The sequence below is a fragment of the Protopterus annectens genome, chromosome 15.part0 (assembly GCF_019279795.1).
Source record: "Protopterus annectens isolate FY-2018-M chromosome 15.part0, PAN1.0, whole genome shotgun sequence".
NCBI classification, from domain to species: Eukaryota; Metazoa; Chordata; order Ceratodontiformes; family Protopteridae; genus Protopterus; species Protopterus annectens.
This window is the reverse complement of record NC_056749.1, coordinates 350,573,890-350,591,523: the sequence shown is the minus strand read 5'-3', so window position 1 is coordinate 350,591,523 and position 17,634 is coordinate 350,573,890. Positions and strand designations below refer to the sequence as shown.

Sequence of the window (17,634 nt, the reverse complement as noted above, 5' to 3'; positions counted from 1 at the left end):
GCTTTACCTGTGTCATGCCCTTTCTGGGCTATACTGATCACGTGTTAGAAGGCCAAATGCTTCAGTGTGATCCTGTAGTTGAGAGGCTGCAGTCTTTTCAAGTACTTTTTCAACAGGAAGTTAAAAGTGCAGCTGGTCTGAAGACATCATAGCAATAACTAGATGGTTTATTTGGGAAAGGAGTTATACTGACATTCCTAGAATAGATCCACAGACCTAGTACTCCTTCGGTACCCACATTAAGTCTGCTGGCATTCCTAGAATAGATCCACAGACCTAGTACTCCGTCAGAATCCACCCTTAATGTATTGGCATTCCTAGAAAAGATCCAAAGGTCTGATACTCCTTTAGTATCACTTATCACAAAAAACTCCTCTCCTCGATGAGCCAAACATCTCTTCCCTTGGGTGCTACTGGCCTTGCTTTTAAGCAGTACTACACCAGGTGATTTGTTTAATAGTTTTATTACAATATTTCCCTGATTCTGTTTCAACTGTCAAATTTGTACCGTAATACATAGAATATACAGCACATCAAAACAGGGTTTCTGATCTCTAAAATATATACACATGCACAATTGCAGATATCTATAGCTGTAGCTAAATGTACCTTGCTTTGGTGGCTTGGAGGTTATCTTTCTGAGAAGTCATAGTAATGAAAGACCTCAGTGCCTGTTAGTAGTCCCACCCAGTTATCAAAATGAAGAAGGAATCTGTGTGCTTAGTTTTCTTTCTCTGTTTTCACTGACTGTACCAGAAAGTAGTATTACATTTCAGCTTCATGAATTGCTTTGTTACTCATTTAAAACTGTCACTGTCAGTAGGCCAGGACAGTGAATAAAAAAAAGATCAAACTTGTGGTATAAAAATTGAGCGTTAGCAATTTGAGCATCAGTGTGCTTCTTTCATTATATTCTTTAGTATATTTTTATTCTTCCTAGATGTTTATAAATATAATTTATTAAATTATATTTGCTGTTAATATTACAAGGCTACACAATAGGCTGCCACTGGCAAATGTTCTAAAATCATTTCCCCTCTGTTAGTATTTTGTTTCCTTACTGTAGTAGCAACTGCGGTGGTGGTGCTGCGGTAGCGTTGTCGCCTCACAGTTAGACGTTGCCCGTTCGATTCTCAGTTAAAGCGTCTACTGTGTGACGACATGCGTGAATGGGCGTTCCTTCGTTGAAGGTTGTGCGTTAGGCCCGGCAAGCCAGCATGTAAAACTCTACTGCCAATCATTAGCGGACCGGAGTTCCGCTGTGGCGACCCCTAACCGGGAAAAAGCCGAAAGACACACACACACACTGTAGTAGCAATGCTTTTGTCAGCCATTTATCATGATTGTGCATATTACTGGGTGAGAAGTTTTTATTGTTTTAATTATTTGATTGTAACAATGACCATGAATGTTACTAGGTGAGTAGTTTTTATTTTTTTTAATTATTTGTAACAATGCCCATGAACGAACCCTTTAGAACTCTGTAGTAATATGACATGGAGTCCATGTCTCATTGGTCAGATTTAAATGAGGCATTAAAATGCTGAACTCTGCAACTTTGAATTGCTGCTCTATGAAGGTTCAGCAATTTCATTATCTCGTACCATGCACAGCAAAACTACGTGTTAACTTTTGTGTCATTATTTAATATTTGCCATGGAGAGGGAGGGAGGGAGTGAGGGGGACAGAGAGAGAGGTTCTTGCCTTCTCTGTCTCCCACAAAAGACTTGGATTACTGTGGGTCATATTTAAATTGGATTATTTCCCCTAGGTGAACAGGGACTTACTCAGTGATAGATGTTTAGTCAGTCATTGTTTTACGTTGTTCCTTCCTATGGTAAACTCCATGAATCAGCAGGTCTTTTGATATTGAAGCCAGACAAGTGATATAAATGAATACAATTTTCATGGCATATAGGAAAGGAATTTCCTGCCCAGTCAGACTGATCTATGATCTATTATAATTGGCAAGTGGTACTGTGCCAGTTTTATAGTGGAATTTTAACTACTACATGCCACATTCAACTGCTCCTCCCCGACCACTGTAAAGGTGCATCTAAATCCTGCATGTTACAAACACCAAGTCGATTGCCTGATCTTATCTCCAGTTCTTATGTGGCATTATTACGCCTTACTAAGCAAACTGTCTAACTCCTTGAACACTCATGCCTTGCTAAAAATTAAAATAAAGTGATATCCAGTGAATATCAACCTTGACAAAGGCAAATAAATGGCTTAACTGTTGGCAAAAAAAAAAATAATGTATTTGGCTTTTAATTTGTGTTTACAGAATAGTGATGACTTAATCTGGCAAAATTAAAACTGACTTATGACTTTTTAGTATTTGATTTCCTGATGGTGATAACTAGCCGGTAGCAGATTTTTTTTTTCTTTTATATCAGATAGTAAGGCCAGCCACCCTGGAAAGGCCCACAGTTGTTTCAGGGAAGACCCAAGGAAGTGTGAAAGTGCTGTTTCTTAAAATGGTAATGGTTCTGTTTTGTATTTATGTGGGATCAAATTAAATACAGAGGTATAACAGTGAACGAATGTGGCGGTTTGTAATTAAACAGTAGAAGAGTTTGCACTAAACCAAGTTTTTTTCCAGATGTTTCTGTTGGGGAGTGCACATCTCACAATTTTGTGAGAATTATAAAAAATATAAATATCTTAAATATGATTATATGATTTTTCTATTGAGACATATAAAAGTAAATATCTCCACATTGTGTACATATAGGTAAACAAAAATACCTTTGTGCCAGCCGAAATGACTGCACCATTGATAAAATTCGAAGAAAAAATTGCCCATCCTGTCGCCTCAGAAAATGCTTTGAAGCAGGAATGACCTTAGGAGGTAAGTAAAATCTTGAATATTCAGTTAAAATCAAAATATACTGATATGAACGTAAAAATGTTCATTTTGGCATTCTGATTCCAGCAGAAACTGTAATATTTTGTGGACTTTTCCTAGGAAATGAAAGTTGCTGTACTAGCAGAAGGTTATGGAAGTATTTTTGCTGTTATAGTTATTTAATATTAAATGAAAAATGAACAGTTGAGTAGCAGAATTTAGGACAGTAAGGTATAAAATAAGGCATTCTTTTTAGTGTTATTGTATACCAGCTCTGCTTATGTATAGAAGGGTGACCCAGGCACCAGGGACCCAGACACCTATGGTCGCAGTGATTCCCCCTTCAGGAGGCCTTTGGATCTTCTGGTAGGTGGAGGTGGGGGAGTTGTGTCAGACCTCACTGTTTGTGGCTCCTCAGAGCTGGATGTAGGAAAGAGTCTGTTGTCCTTAGGATTCTACTTATTTTAGCAGTGGCCACCCCCCCACCCCCCACAGTTCATCCTTTCTCTTCTCACCAGGAAACAGATTTCTGGACCAGATTTCCAGCCTAGTTCTCATTCTGATACATAAAAGTTGTGAATAACATCTTAAGGCCACCTAACCCTATGGGTTCGGATTGGGCCTTCAGGGCTGGAAAACTACAGTGGCTGACCAAGGCAATTTTGAGGATGCAACAGGGTTTATGCCTAATATGGTGCCAAAATTAAGAATTTGCTATTGTTTGCCATCAGAAACACTCATCTACTACTGCATTTTCAGTTTTAATTTTCATAAAAAATATTTGTCATAAACTAATTGGTCTTGTCATGTTACTTAATCTATAATACACTTTTATCATCTCAACTTTGTATTCCTGTGATATAATTTTATAATTCCTCTGAAAACTGTATCTCTGCTGTATACATTCTTTTCAATGTGAAGCACTTTTTCTTTGCTCTTTTTGTAAAGTGGTTCCATATTCTTGGTTAAACCTAACCTAACTCATCAACACCTCTGCTCCAGTTCTCTTAATAGCAGGTCTTTTCTGTCCTCCAGCTTCTGAAACCTCAAATACCTTATCATTTTTTTTCTTTAGATGCTGTAATGTTTATATCTGATTTTATCCATGTCTTCCCTCATCACCACAAGACTCTGGCTCCTCTCTCTCTCATAATGCCCTGTTGCTCTCTAACCCAAGATCTTGTTTGCCGTGCTCATGGTGCAGACGCGTTCCTCTGGCTGTGGATGTTAAGTACAGAGTTGTCAATCTTTCTTATATTTTTTTTGTAGTTTTGTAGTGTTTTAGTGAAGGATAATCTAGTTTGCAATTTTTATAGAGTAGATCCTCCCCTCCCACATTAGTTAGTGTAGGTGTGTGTGTGTGTGTGTGTGTGTGTGTGTGTGTATGTGTGGGATTTGGCACCCCTTTTCTTCTGTTAGCCATTAGGGCTTTGTTGGTAGTTAGGAGCCTTTTGCCGTCAGACATGGACAGGATTGTTGGTAGTTAGGAGCCTTTTGCCCTCAGACATGGACAGGATAATGAGGATTTTTCTCAAGACCCAGGTAAAGTTGGGTCTCCTGTCTTCTCCTGCCCATCTGGCCAGGGAAGCCTCTTCTCCACCAGCTTCTTGTTCTCCTCATCCAAAGCCTTTGGGTTCAGATTCCAGGGACCCAGAAGTTTGCAGACAGATTCCGACGAGGCAGAGTACCCCCCGGGGTCCCTGGTTTATTCTCTTCCTCCACCCACAGATTGGGGTTAGCCCTGTGCCGGGGCAGTTGACACTGGCGCTGTGGGGGGGGGGTCTGGTACCATCTTTTCTGACCAATCCATTCCTGTCGGCACTTCGGTATCATCTGGGGGTTGGGGGCGGTTTCCGGGCATGTTCCTCCTCTCAGTGAGATTTCTCCCTAAGACATGGGGGATGGGCCCACTTCCAGATCCCTGTTTCTTCCGAATCCTCCCTGGAGCCCCCAGCAGAGGAGGCTCATCATAAGAGAAAGTGTAATAGAAGGTACTTGAACTCCCCTGTGGAGTCCCTCACTGAGGATATGGACCTTGAGGAAGGAGATGGGTCCCCCAAATCTCTGCCTAATGATCTCTCCTTTGGAGACATCCTTGAGCTCCTAAAACAAAAGGGTGAATGGTCTACCCAACCCCCGTCTTTGGAGGAGTCCGTATTTCTGTAGGCCTTCAGGATGGGCCCTTCTACCTCCTGGGTACCCCCCCCCCCCCGCGCTGACAAGTTAGTGGATCTAATTGCCAGCAGGGCCTGGAAGGAACCGGACACGGAGAAGCCTGTTCCAAAGAGGGCCAACAAATTCCTTAGTCCCCCCTGTGAACCGTTTATTCTGGAGCAAGGGTGTACCAATTGATGCTGTTGTGGTTGCCACTGCCACAAAGAAGGAGCTAGCAGAGCAAAGCTGCACGGTCCATCCCCCAAACAGGGAGCCCCGTGTGGTAGACTGTTTTGGGAAGTGGGTGTACACCTCAGCTACCTTTCGACTGAGGGCAACTAACTGTTTTGCACATTTTATCCACCTCCAGAGGGATTTGGTTCAAGAGTTCTCCATCTCCTTTGCAGAGTTTTTGCCGGTGGAGAACCTCAAGCAGGTGTTTAACAGGCTTGCCACTCTGACCTCTCTGGCAAATTCCTTGATGAGGCTAATCTCTGGTGCTATGGAGCTATGAGCTGTGGGCACAGGCATTGCCTTGCGGCGTCATGCTTGGCTACACTTGTGCGGGTTATTTAAGATGTCGTTTACTAATGCTCCCTTCGATGGTTCCACTCTCTTTGGACCTTCTGTGAAGGACACTTTGACTCACAGTGAGCAGGAAGGAGGGAAGAGTCTTTCTGTGGTAGGAATCAAGCTTTCGGCCTCTCAGACGTCCTTCTCAGAGACCCAGTGGGGAACCAGAAAGATGTGGATCCGGAAGGTGCAGTCTCCCTTTCAGGACTCTCTAGACGAATCCTCTTCCATAGGCAGGGGGAGAGGTTTCAATGGCTGCCGCCACCTTCATGGCGGGGGGGGGGGTGTCCACAAAAATCAGGGCTCCAGGGAACCCTTCTCTGAGCAGTTCTTTCAGTGCTCCTGAAGCACTGCCCAGCTGATCTGCCGTGGAGTCAGTCGGGAGCTGTATTTCCCTACACCCACCAGCCTGGACAAAAATCACTTCTGATCAGTGGATCATTCTTATCATTTTCAGGGGCTATTTCATTCCCTTTTCAGAACCCCTCCAGTTAAAAATTATCTCCCTGACATTCCACCCATTCAGAGGGAGTTGGCCCTCAAAGAAGTTCAACAACTTCTTCTAAAAAGAGCCATCCAAGAGGTCACAGCAGGACAAAGAGGATCCAAAACGTACTCTCACTTCCTTTTTGGTGCCAAAACAGATGGGGGAGACCTACATCCTATTTTGGATCTCAGCGAGCTCAGCCTTTCATTTAAGAAGTCAAAGTTCCAGATGGTCACTGCTCAGTCCATTCTGCCCCTGTTACGCAGGGACGATTGGATGTGCTCATTAGATCTCCAGGATGCCTATTATCACATCAAGATAGACAGGCATTCCAGGAGACATCTTTACTTCCAGCTAGGGGCCAATCATTATCAGTTCAGAGCCCTATCCTTTGGTCTCACAACAGCCCCCCCCAGGGATTTACCAAATGTGTGGCAGTGGTAGCGGCTCACCTGCACTTGCAGGGGTTCCAGGTCTTTCTGTATCTCGACGATTAGCACCTCATGGCACCTTCGAGGCATCGAGTGACTCAGGTGACTCAGTATCTTCTTACCCTCTTCCCCCAGCTGGGTGTAACTGCCAACATGGCAAAATCCAATCTCATCCCCACTCAACGGTTGGAGCCCATAGGGGTTCAGTTGGACTCCATGTCAGAGACTGCAACTTTGCCTCAGTGCAGAATTCACTTGATTCTGGAACAGGTCAAACAGATTTTAGACCTCCCTCGCCTCACAGCTCTTTAAGTTATTTGGGCTCTCGGTTCCATGGCCTCGGTCAATCTGCTTGTCCCTCTGGCCAGGTACCATATGCAGGATTTGCAATGGACCTTAGCGGTCCAATGGTCAGGTCTTCTTCATCCTCTGTCTGTGACCATAAACTTGATGCCTGTGTGCTGACATCACCTTCAGTGGTGGCTTCATTTGCAGGATATCTCTTTAGGCAGGCTGTTTTCTCTCACTCTGCCCATGGCCACCGTGACCATGGTCACCTCCCTTGTGGGGTGGGGGCATTTTTGGGGGAAGACTGTCCAAGGCACATGGTTCACAATAGAGACCAAGATGCATATAAACATTCTAGAGATGAGGGCAGTTCTTCTGTCATTACAAGCCGTCCAGGACTGGTTTCCTCTAGGGACGATTGCAGTCCAGACAAAGATATCAGTCGTCTGGTATGTCAACAAACAAGGGGGAACACGCTCTTACCCATTGTGCAGAGAGGCCATGAGAGTGTGGGAATGGACTATGTCCTCCAGCTGCCTCCTTATTGCAACCCACATACCTGGGGATTCCAATGTGTTGCCTATAGGCTCAGCAAATCTGTCTTGAGTCTTCACGAGTTGTCCCTCAATTCTTCAGTGGCGAAGCAGATTTTCGACTATTGGGGTCAGTCATGCTGTGACCTTTTTGCCTGTCTGATCAGCCACAAATGCAGCAGGTATTTCACCCTGATCCCCCCTCATAGGGAGTCTCCAATGGATTCTCTAGTCCACGACTGTCCTCCGGGTCTCCTTTACACTTACCCTCCTGTCCCCTTAATACCCAAGGTCTTGCAGAAAGCTCAGTGCCAGAGGACATCTCTGATTCTCATAGCCCCTTTCTGGCCTCATCAGCCATGGTTTCTCTTCATCAGGTCTCATCTGAAGTATCCTCCATGGATTCTGGATCCCCATTAGGATCTGATTTCCCACCCATCAGGACTCCTTCTCCCAAACCTTCAGACCATTCACCTAACTGCATGGTTTCTCCAGTTCCAGTGATAATTAAACAGTCCAGGCTAGTGTCCCCCATTAAACGTATCATTTTGGCCTCCCAAAAATCCTCTACCAGGAAAATATACGGCAGTAAATGGAAAAGGTTTTCCATCTGGGCCAGGAGCAGGAATCTAGATCTTTTTTCTGCCTCAGTCCTCGATATACTTTTGTTCCTGTCCTCCCTTTTCCAAGAGGGAGTAAGTTTTTGCACTATTAAGCTTCAGTTGGTAGAGATTTCTAATTTTTATGAGAGCTCTGAGCCCACCTTTTCATCTAGGCTTTGTGAGGCATTTATGAAAGGGGTCTTCCTACTTCATCGTCCAATTAAAGACTCTTTGCCTTCTTGAGACCTCACATTGGTTCTAGAGTCTCTGACTAGGAGAACTTTTGAACCTGCCAGTTCCTGTGATCTCAAGTTTCTGTCATGGAAGACAGCCTTTCTGGTCACTATCACTTCAGCCAGGAGGGTTTCAGAATTGCAAGCTCTTTCTATTTCTCCTCCTTAGATGACCTTTCACAAGGACATGGTGTCTTTGAGAATGAATCCCTCCTTCTTACCCAAGGTTGCTTCCAAGTCGACCCTTAATCAATGCATTCAGTTTCCGGTATTTTTCCCCACCTACTGCAACAGATGGGAGTATATGCTTTATACCTTGGATGTTCATAGCTTTGTTTCTACTTGCATAGGACTAAGGATTTTCATAAGTCAGAGCGGCTTTTTGTGACCTTCTGTGATAACAGGCATGGCCTTCCAGTCTCTAAGGCCACTATTTCCAAATGGATTTCTAACTGCATCTCTATGGTCTACAATCTGAATCACCTGGAGGTTCCGGGCCATGTTAGAGCCCATGCTACTAGATCTGGTGGCGACTTCTTCAGCTTTTGTAGCAAGGCTTTCTATTGATGATGTCTGTGCTGCTGCCCATTGGTCTAATCCTCACATCTTCATATCCCTTTACAAGCTGGATTTGATTTCTAGGAGCAGGGCTTCTTTTGGCTCCACAGTGCTCTGGCATGACCTTCCTTGAGGCTTTGCAGGATGTTTGGTTGTTGGGTACTCTGACCCTGGGGGGATGAATGAAGTCATGGATAACATCAGATAAAGAGTTGTGTACTTACCATAACTTGGCATCTGTGTTATCCTGTGTCTTCATTCATCACATTTCCTACCCGCCATTCCCCTCCTGGTTTTCTAGTGGAGGACGTTGGAGTGGGTTTCTCTCTACCTTGGTAGGAATAGCTCATCAACATGGTGGCAGACTTGATCTGGAGTTAAAAAGCAATAGGGCACTGTGGGAGAGGGAGGAGCCAGAGCCTTGGAACTGTCTGTGGCATGTTGCCGACTCGGATCCAATTTCGGATCTACGACCCTGTGGTGATGAATGAAGGCATAGAATAACACAGATGCCAAGTTATGGTAAGTACATCACTCTTTATGTCTGTCCACTTAATAGCTAACATTCTGTCTCTTTCTTAGCTAACATTCTGTCTCTTTCTTTTGTATTTCTACTATTATTTTTTCTTACCACATTTTATCCATTTTATACTTGTATAATTGCCTGTTTTTTCATTCCTTGCCTCCTTTTTGTTCTTAAATGTAATTGATTCTTCCTATATTTATGCTTTATTTCTACACAACTGCAGCTTCTTAGAAACAATAGCTGAAAATGTACCTTGTATATTTAACATAAAGTAACAATGTAACATTTACATAACTTGACATTCATTACATGCTTTCTGCATCCAAGACGTCCTATATTATATTTATATCTCTACTGTACAATTCTTGCATCTGAAACTCTGTATCATGTTATTGTTTCTTCCAATTTACAATAAATTGTACTGTAGTATCTTTTCCCCGGGCCTCATCTAAAAGAGGGTACTTCCCACTGGACATTCATCATCTGCAAAACTGTAAAGGACAAGTTTATAATGTTAAGATCTCAGGTCTCTTTCAGAATGCCGCTGGTTGATCTGAAACAGTTAAATACTTAAGAAAAAATAAGAAAATAAAACTACATTAATAGAATAGCTTTTTCTTGGTTCCCCATGTCAGATGTATGTCTGACATTGAAAAAAGTGTGTTACTTTGAAAGTTTTAAACTTGTGACAGCTGCAGACAGATTAGTGTTGGCTGAATAAAACTCATACCTTCAAACATTTTACTCTCAGTGTACCGTTTCCCAGAACAACCGTTCTTCGAAGAGAAGATACTTAACGAGTGTAAAACAGATTTCTGTTAAACTGACATGTATGTTACTGTTCTCAGTAAAGACAAATAAATCTAGATATCAGAGTTCAGTTTCTCTGGGAGTGTCCTTCACCCGTGTTGTTAGAAGCATGAATCTGTGCTGGGAATCGAGCCAGTCCCTCCCTAAACAACTTTTCGAGCATGTCAGACTTTGCTTTCCTATGTCTTACATGAGGCATAGCCGCCAAATTCGTACCTCTATCAGGGAGCCAACGAAAGAGCAGCATGACCTGACTGCATGCATCCCGGGGAACGTTGGTTGTTACACATAGTTAAAGGCATGAATTTTATTTCTAATGAGCTTTGTGTGGAGATCAGCAAAATACAAAGAAATGAGAATGTTACTACTCCTGCAGGGGAAAAAAAATAGAATATTGTTAGGGAGTGTGCTGGGAGCAGTAGTTCATTGAGTTCAAAATGTTGTACGTGTTTTATCTGAGCAATAATGGTACATTGAAATGGAATTACTGTACCATGTCATTTCTTTTGAACTAAATACACTGTCTTAGTCCCTAAACGTCTGTTCTTGGTACAGAAGTTCCCAAAGGTAACGCCTATAGTATGGAAATATAGAATGACAGAAAGGCTGATGCAGATTTGACTCCCTAATACAGATGTTTTTGTAGCAGCTCAGAGGAAGAGAAATACTGAAGCATTTAGGTAACACACTTTGTTGCAATTTGCAGTCAAAATGCAGCATGAACAGATAATGCATTTTGAGAAATCCTGGAAAAGCAAGTTAAAAGAGAGCAATTTATGTTCAAGAATATCTTAGAAAACTAAGGAAAACCCATTTTAGGTGCTGTATAAAACAGAGGGTCTCAGCTGCAACTCACAGTACACCCTATGAACTTGGGGATACAAAACAGTGGCACACCCATCCTGCAATGAAATAATACTTCTTCACATGTTCAAAAAATACAGAAAAAAGGAAAAAGATAAAAATGCTCGTTTTCCAAGTTGTGATCTTGGAGTAATTGTGGTACCGAAAAATGCAGTGTAGCAAATATCACTACAGCACAAACATAAATGAGAAGCCACAGGACTGAATATCCCCACCTGAAGTAATAAAACCTTAGCAAACTATTCTGAAGCACCTGATTGGCAACCTGTACTTTGCCCTCTTACAGGTTCATAGGTAAACAATCTGCTGACTGCCCGTGTGGGTCATTTAAGCCCAAACAATTTCACTTTCAAAGGTTAGAGTCAAAAAACTCCCTTGTTTCTTTGAGATCAATACCTTAACCATTATGCCAACCCCAATCCCAAATATTTAAAACCTGCACCCTTGCCACAGCAAGCAGCTCATTAACAAGGTGGAGGTTTAGTCCTATGCACTAACTGCCAGAATCATATAAGCCACCTGCAGCAAAGGTATTCAGAAAGACTACAGGGATGGATTGTCATTACATTTTTTTGCTTACAGTTACTAATGTTAACCTCGGTTTTGTCTATAAGGTAATTTTTACCTGGTTCTGTTTGAAAGTCAGTGCTTGGATTCCACTGCTGAGGGAATTAACACTAGCTCTGAGAACCTAATAGTAAAAATGAATATCAATAATTATAAAAAAATGACACATTCAGTACAAATACCAATGTCCTGGAATCTGATCAGAAACCTACAAAAGGTGAAACAGATATTGACTACAATGGAAGGCCTTCTGTTATCCCATCTGTTTTTTTTTTTTTTTTTTTGCAGGCTTACAGAGTACTCTTTTGTTATGTCTTTCGGCTTTTCCCAGTTAGGGGTCGCCACAGCGGAACTCCGGTCCGCTAATGATTGGCAGTAGATTTTTATGTGCCGAGTTGCCAGCCCTGATGCACAACCTTCAATGAAGGTACGCCCATTCACGCATGTCTCCACACAGAAGACGCTCTAGCTGAGAATCGAACAGGACAACATCTATCTGTGAGGCGACAATGCTACCGCAGCACCACCACCGCAGTTCTTGGCTTACAGAGTACTCTAATAAGAAAAAATCTTCCTGTCATAGGAGGGGAGTGCTTTAAGCTGTCAGGGAGTATTGCCTCCACTGGCTTCACCTGCAGATCCTTTTAGAAGGCATACTGTGAAGAAGCAGTCTTGGCTAACCCAGAGAACTCATAGTAGGAAGAAGATTCTTTGAGGGTTTACAGGTGTTAGATTCATTAACAAAGACCATTAGGTTCTGAATGTAATTGCATTATTTCTTACAGATGTTAGGTCTTCCCCAAGAAATAGCTCCTCTTAAGTGATGAGGTAGTCTCGGTAGAACTGGTGAACTGAGCCCAGACTCTACTTCTGAGAGGAATGACTTGGAGAGTTTTGTTCCTACCGCTTTCATCTTACAGAATGGCAGGAGGGTACTGTCCCATCCCAGACATAAGTGACTTCAAGAACTGCATTTTTCTATGTCATATTCTCATGGTCAATCTTCATGGCATTATACAAGTGGATGGTGTTAGTGAATGATCCATATGTTTTATTTCATCGCTGTCTGAGTTTTGTGCAGCAGGTTCCTTTGGACTGGAGTCATTCTAGTACAAAGTACTGCATTTGGGCTCGCGTCTGCACACAGAGCATTTATCAAGGTGAAAGCAGTAAGGGACTTTACCATTAACTGGGGTATGTATTTTTAGTGTAACAAGATGATTGTCTTATTGGGGCAGAGATGAACATTCTTCACTTTTTTATCCCTTTCTGTAACCTGGGTGAGGACCCAAAGCACGGATATGTCTATACCTGTCTGACCCAATGACCACCAGCGCCTTCAGGGTGCCATTTCCAAACCACTGGGTGAGGAAGCTTTATTGGACAGTGAGATGCTTGTGGCTCCAGAGTTATTCCCATCTGGATCTTTTCCTTTTGCCAGAACCATTTTTCTATGTTCCAGTATGTGGGTGTTGCACACCAGTCTTGTTGGTGGCATTAGCTTATCAATATTCAAATCTGTTAAAGTGACTAATTGGCTGTGAAATTTACCTTGGTTTCTCCCTGGTTTGAGGAAAAAAGAGCCTCCCCCCAAAGAAAGGGGGATCCATGTTACCCAGTTCAAGCTAAGGACAGTGTTTGCTTACACAACAATATCTGGGAAGGGGGTTAAGACCAAAGTCCCTTTTGCTTCATTTAGGCACCCAAGCTATGGGATATGAGGACAAATAGGGCAGAACACAGTGTTACTTTGTATGCAGAAGTGATTTTGCAATAGAGGTGGGTATGTCTCAAAGATATTCACTTTCTGCAGGAAGTGAATATGCTGGTAGATTTCTTAGTCGCAGTTCTAGTCCTCTGCTGGAGCTGAGTGTAAGGGGGACCTGTCTGGTCAGGGTATCCAAGAGTGCAACAAATTTACAGTACAGAAAAAGGCAGTTCTTTCCCTGTTCTCCTCATTTCAGTTGGGTAGAATGGAGATGAAAGTGGGTACATTCTTACTCTGGTGGCAGCGATGATCCCTGTACACCTTTCACCATTTTATACGATTAACCAACCCCTAGCTATATTTACAAAAGAAGTGCCAAAACTTGCTTTTGTGGTTGGGAAGGGAGTGAGTTCAGGCGCTCAGGTCTCTGGCATTATGTGAAAGACAAGGGAAGCACCTTATTTGGGACAACAGTCATTTCCATCTCATGGCAGTGTTTCCAGTTAGATTCTCTGCTTCCACTGGATCTTCCAGTGGAAGTCTCAAAAGTGAATGTGGCTGGCAGAGACAGCCTTCTACTCGTTAGGCATACTCTGTTAAAAGGAAGAGTTGTCCCAGTTATTCAGAGAGACATCCTGTAGCACCTCAGCTGGTCAGTTTAACAGGAGATATTGGGGTGTCTCAGATAACTATCATGAATCATATTTATTTTTTTAACAAGATTCTTGTTTTAGGCACCTTGACATATGTCAACCTTTAAAATGGTTAGAAGAAGTGTTTAAGTAGTTTCTTAATAGAGTTTCTGTGTCTTTGCTCTTCTCGAAGAATGCTTCTTCTCTGGACTTTATTTTCCTTGGATTTTAGATTCGTTTTTCCTCCATTTGAAATGGCTAGGTTAGCAGCTCTGAAGTTCACCTGTTGTAAGATACTTGTCTTGGTGAGCAGTACCCTTGCCTGTAGTATCTCTGAAGTTCACACCAGCATTGTTTAGATTTTCACAAGGATACAGCATTCCCTAGAAATAATCCTCATTTCCTCAAAAAAGTGGTCCCAGGACTGTCCTTAAACTAGTTCTTTCAACTTCATATTTTCTTTTTGGGACAAAGTCCAGGGGAGAGGCAGAGATAGCCTGTCACACCCGTGATATGTACCCCACAAGCTCAGGTCTGTATGAAGAATTTGCATCAACTCAAAAACAAAGCAGCTGCTTCTCTCCTTTGCTTCAGGTAAAGAGGGTTTCAGTAACTAAGCAAACTTGTTTAAATGGATTGCTAACTGCATTCTGTTGTCACAGCAGGTAGCTGACCACCACTGAAAAATCTGTTGCCAAAGGTTGTGCAGCCTTGGTTGTGGCTACTTCCAGAGTCTCTTTCAAAAACGTGCCCTTCACAGAAATCTGAACTGTAGCTAGTTAGTCATCTGTTCCCAGCTACAGAAAGCACAGTGGTTTGGACCATTATTCCAAGAGTCACAACTTCTTCAACACCTCATTGCTTCAGAATATGTCCTTCTGAGCCCTTGCTTTTGACCTTCAATAGCTACAGCCCCAAGGAAGGTTTATTACCTGTTAATAGAAACCTCCAAAGTCACTTATAATAGATATGAACTCATTATATTGGTTGATTTAGTCTGAAAGTTGGCCCTCTGCAGCAGGCATTCAGTTCACACTCTGCATCCCACATATGGAGTAAACTATCACTAGCATGTTAAGCAAGTAGTATCCTAGCTACACTCAAGACCAACCTATTCATTTTGAGTCTGTCCTGAGGTAGGAGGAACTCATGATGTTGGGTATTTTGGGCCAGGCTGAAAATGGTCTGATTACTGATTGCTTGGTATCTACCTATGAGCTTATGAATACAAATACCTTATTTTGCTGTAAGGATGTTTTAATATGTAATATATAATGTTGTGAATGTTAACTGTGTAACTATTTATTTTATTTATTTATTTATTTGACATTTGTTAACCGAGTTGGTCCGGCTGAGCCATATGCCCCTTTTTCAGTGGAGACCCGATGAGAAAAGCTCCAGTTGACAGAAATAATGGCATTTTATAGGTTCATAGGTGTGTACTAGGCTAATGGCCCTGGAGCCTTTACAGGCCTAGCCCATAGGATTAACCTGGCATCGTGCTACCCGACCTTAGTTTCCAGTGCCACTGTCGAGTAGAACCACTGGAGTGATCCCCGGGGTGAATTTTCTATTTCCCATCCACTCATCAAGATTTCTCGTGAAGAGGGCCAGTGAGGTGCTCTGCTTGACATGTATGGGAAGTCTGTTCCATTGCATGGACAGTCTCTGGGTTATGAACCTGTCCCTCCAGCCTGTTCTGTTAATTGTGGTAATGAGGTTGAGGTTTCTGGAGTGTGTAGTGTGGAGGGATTGGGATTTCTTTAGATGTAGAATTTCTAACAGAGCTGGGTCAGACATGGCTTTGTAAGTCAAGCAGAGATCACCTCTAAGTAGGCGATATGAGACAGAATAGTTGGAGTTTTTTGAGTCTGTCCATATAGGATAAGTGTTTAAGGCCTAGGATCCTCTTTGTGAGGTACTTTTGCAGCCTTTCCAGTTGTTGCAGGTATCTAGTGAGATACATGCCAAATGGGGCATTGTACTCGATGACTGGCCTAATTAGGGAAGAGTAGCGGGAGAGAATGACCTCCTTCTTCTCGGATGCAAAATCCTTAGTAATGACATGTGCCACATAAAAGGACTTTCTGACCACAATGGCAATGTGGTGGTCAAACAGAGGTTGCTGTCAACCTGTGTTCCCAGATCTCTTGTAACGCCTTCTGTGTTCAGTGGACTACCATTGATGTGGAAATTCATGGGAACCGGGTTTTCCCAAAGGGGATGATGGCACATTTTTTGGCATTGAGCTTAAGGCCATCGTTCTAACACCAGTTGTTGGTCTCAGTGAGGCCTTTCTGTAGGATGTCAGCATCATCTGGGGAGTTAATAATAGGACCCAACTTGCAATCATCTGCAAACTTTGTCAGCCAGAGTCCCTTTGTGTTGGCCTGGACTTCAGAGAAGTAGATACCAAACAGGAGAGGACCCAGGACTGAACCCTGTGGGACTCCACTCGTGACTGGTCGGCAGTCTGACTTGGAGTCAGCTACTTTCACACTGTGGGTTCTATCTGTGAGCCAGTTTGCAACCCACCTAGTGATATAGGGGTTGATGCCTAGCTTAGTAAGTTTTTCTAATTCCTGAATGGGGAATGGTATCAAAGGCCTTGGACAGATCAAGGTAGGCTGTGTGAACCACCTTACCTTCATCCACAGCTCTGGTGACTGACTTAGAGAAGTTGAGCAGGCATGATCTACCCTTCACAAAACCAAACTGTGTTGGATCCAGAGTTTGGAGATTCCCTATATCCTTGTTCATTAGGTCCATGATTATGCGTTCCATAGCTTTGCATATCAGACTTGTCAGGCTAATGGGGCAGTAGTTCCCAGGGTCTGTAGTTGCTCCTCCTTTGTGGAGAGAGATGACTGTAGCAGTGTGCCATTCAGTAGGGACAAAGCCTGAGGTGAGGCTGTGATTGAACAGGGCACACAGGTGAGGTGCCAGTTCACTCTGTAGTTCATGTAGAACACAGCCAGGGCTATTGTCAGGTCCCGTAGAAGCTGTATTCTTGGCCTTGGACAGTGCTGTTTTAACAGTAATATTGGGTACCTGGCAATCTTCTGATATTGTGATTGGTCCTTTTGGGGGGGGGGGGCTAAAGTTGGCACTGAATATGTCGGCCAGTATATTGGCAATATCTGTTGGCTTAGTATAGGAGGTACCATTGTGCAGTAGCTCAGAGCAAATCTGGGTATTGCCATGGAGATTCTTTACATAACTATAGAAGGCCTTGTGGTTGTCTTTACTGTCTGCTGTAATTCTGTTTTCATAGCTAGCTTTAGAGGATTTGAAGAGGAATCTCAATTTTTTGCTGAGGCTGATAAGGGAGTTTTTCCAGTCTTGAGACTTCAGCTTATTCCACATCAGTTTACTTCTTTTGTTGTAGAGTTTGTTTATGGCAGGGGACCACCAGATTGGCTTCCCTTTTTTTAGAGGAGGGCATCTTGGTTGTATTGGGTATGTTGAGATCCATGCATTTGTGTACGTGTTCATACACTGCATTGGTGTATGATTCGGTGGTCACACAACTATTCTCCATTTGCATGGGTGCCTCTGCTTTTAGTAACCCAAAGTTAGCTTTGGAGAAGTTTTTCATGGTGGTTACTTTTACGGGGGGGGGGGGATGTGGATTTCCAAGGTTTTTAGTTTGTGGTAGGATCTAACCAGGGAGGAGTTGACTATTGATGTAGAGCAATTGTCGCCCATGTTAGTAATGACCAGATAAAGGATGTTACTACCTCTAGTGGGGGTAAGAATGAGTTGGTCCATAGCATTGGAGTTAATAAATTCCAGGAAACGTTGGGCAAGTGTA

The 17,634-nt window shown here is 42.9% G+C and overlaps 1 protein-coding gene across 1 annotated transcript in view; it reads left to right on the top strand.

Moving 5' to 3' along the window:
* AR (androgen receptor) overlaps window positions 1-17,634 on the top strand; it is a 659,717-nt gene that overhangs the window by 349,334 nt on the left and 292,749 nt on the right. Inside the window, exon 3 of the mRNA XM_044057107.1 lies at window positions 2,741-2,857. Within this exon, the coding sequence (XP_043913042.1) occupies window positions 2,741-2,857 (117 nt within the window). The remainder of the gene's footprint in view (window positions 1-2,740; window positions 2,858-17,634) is intronic.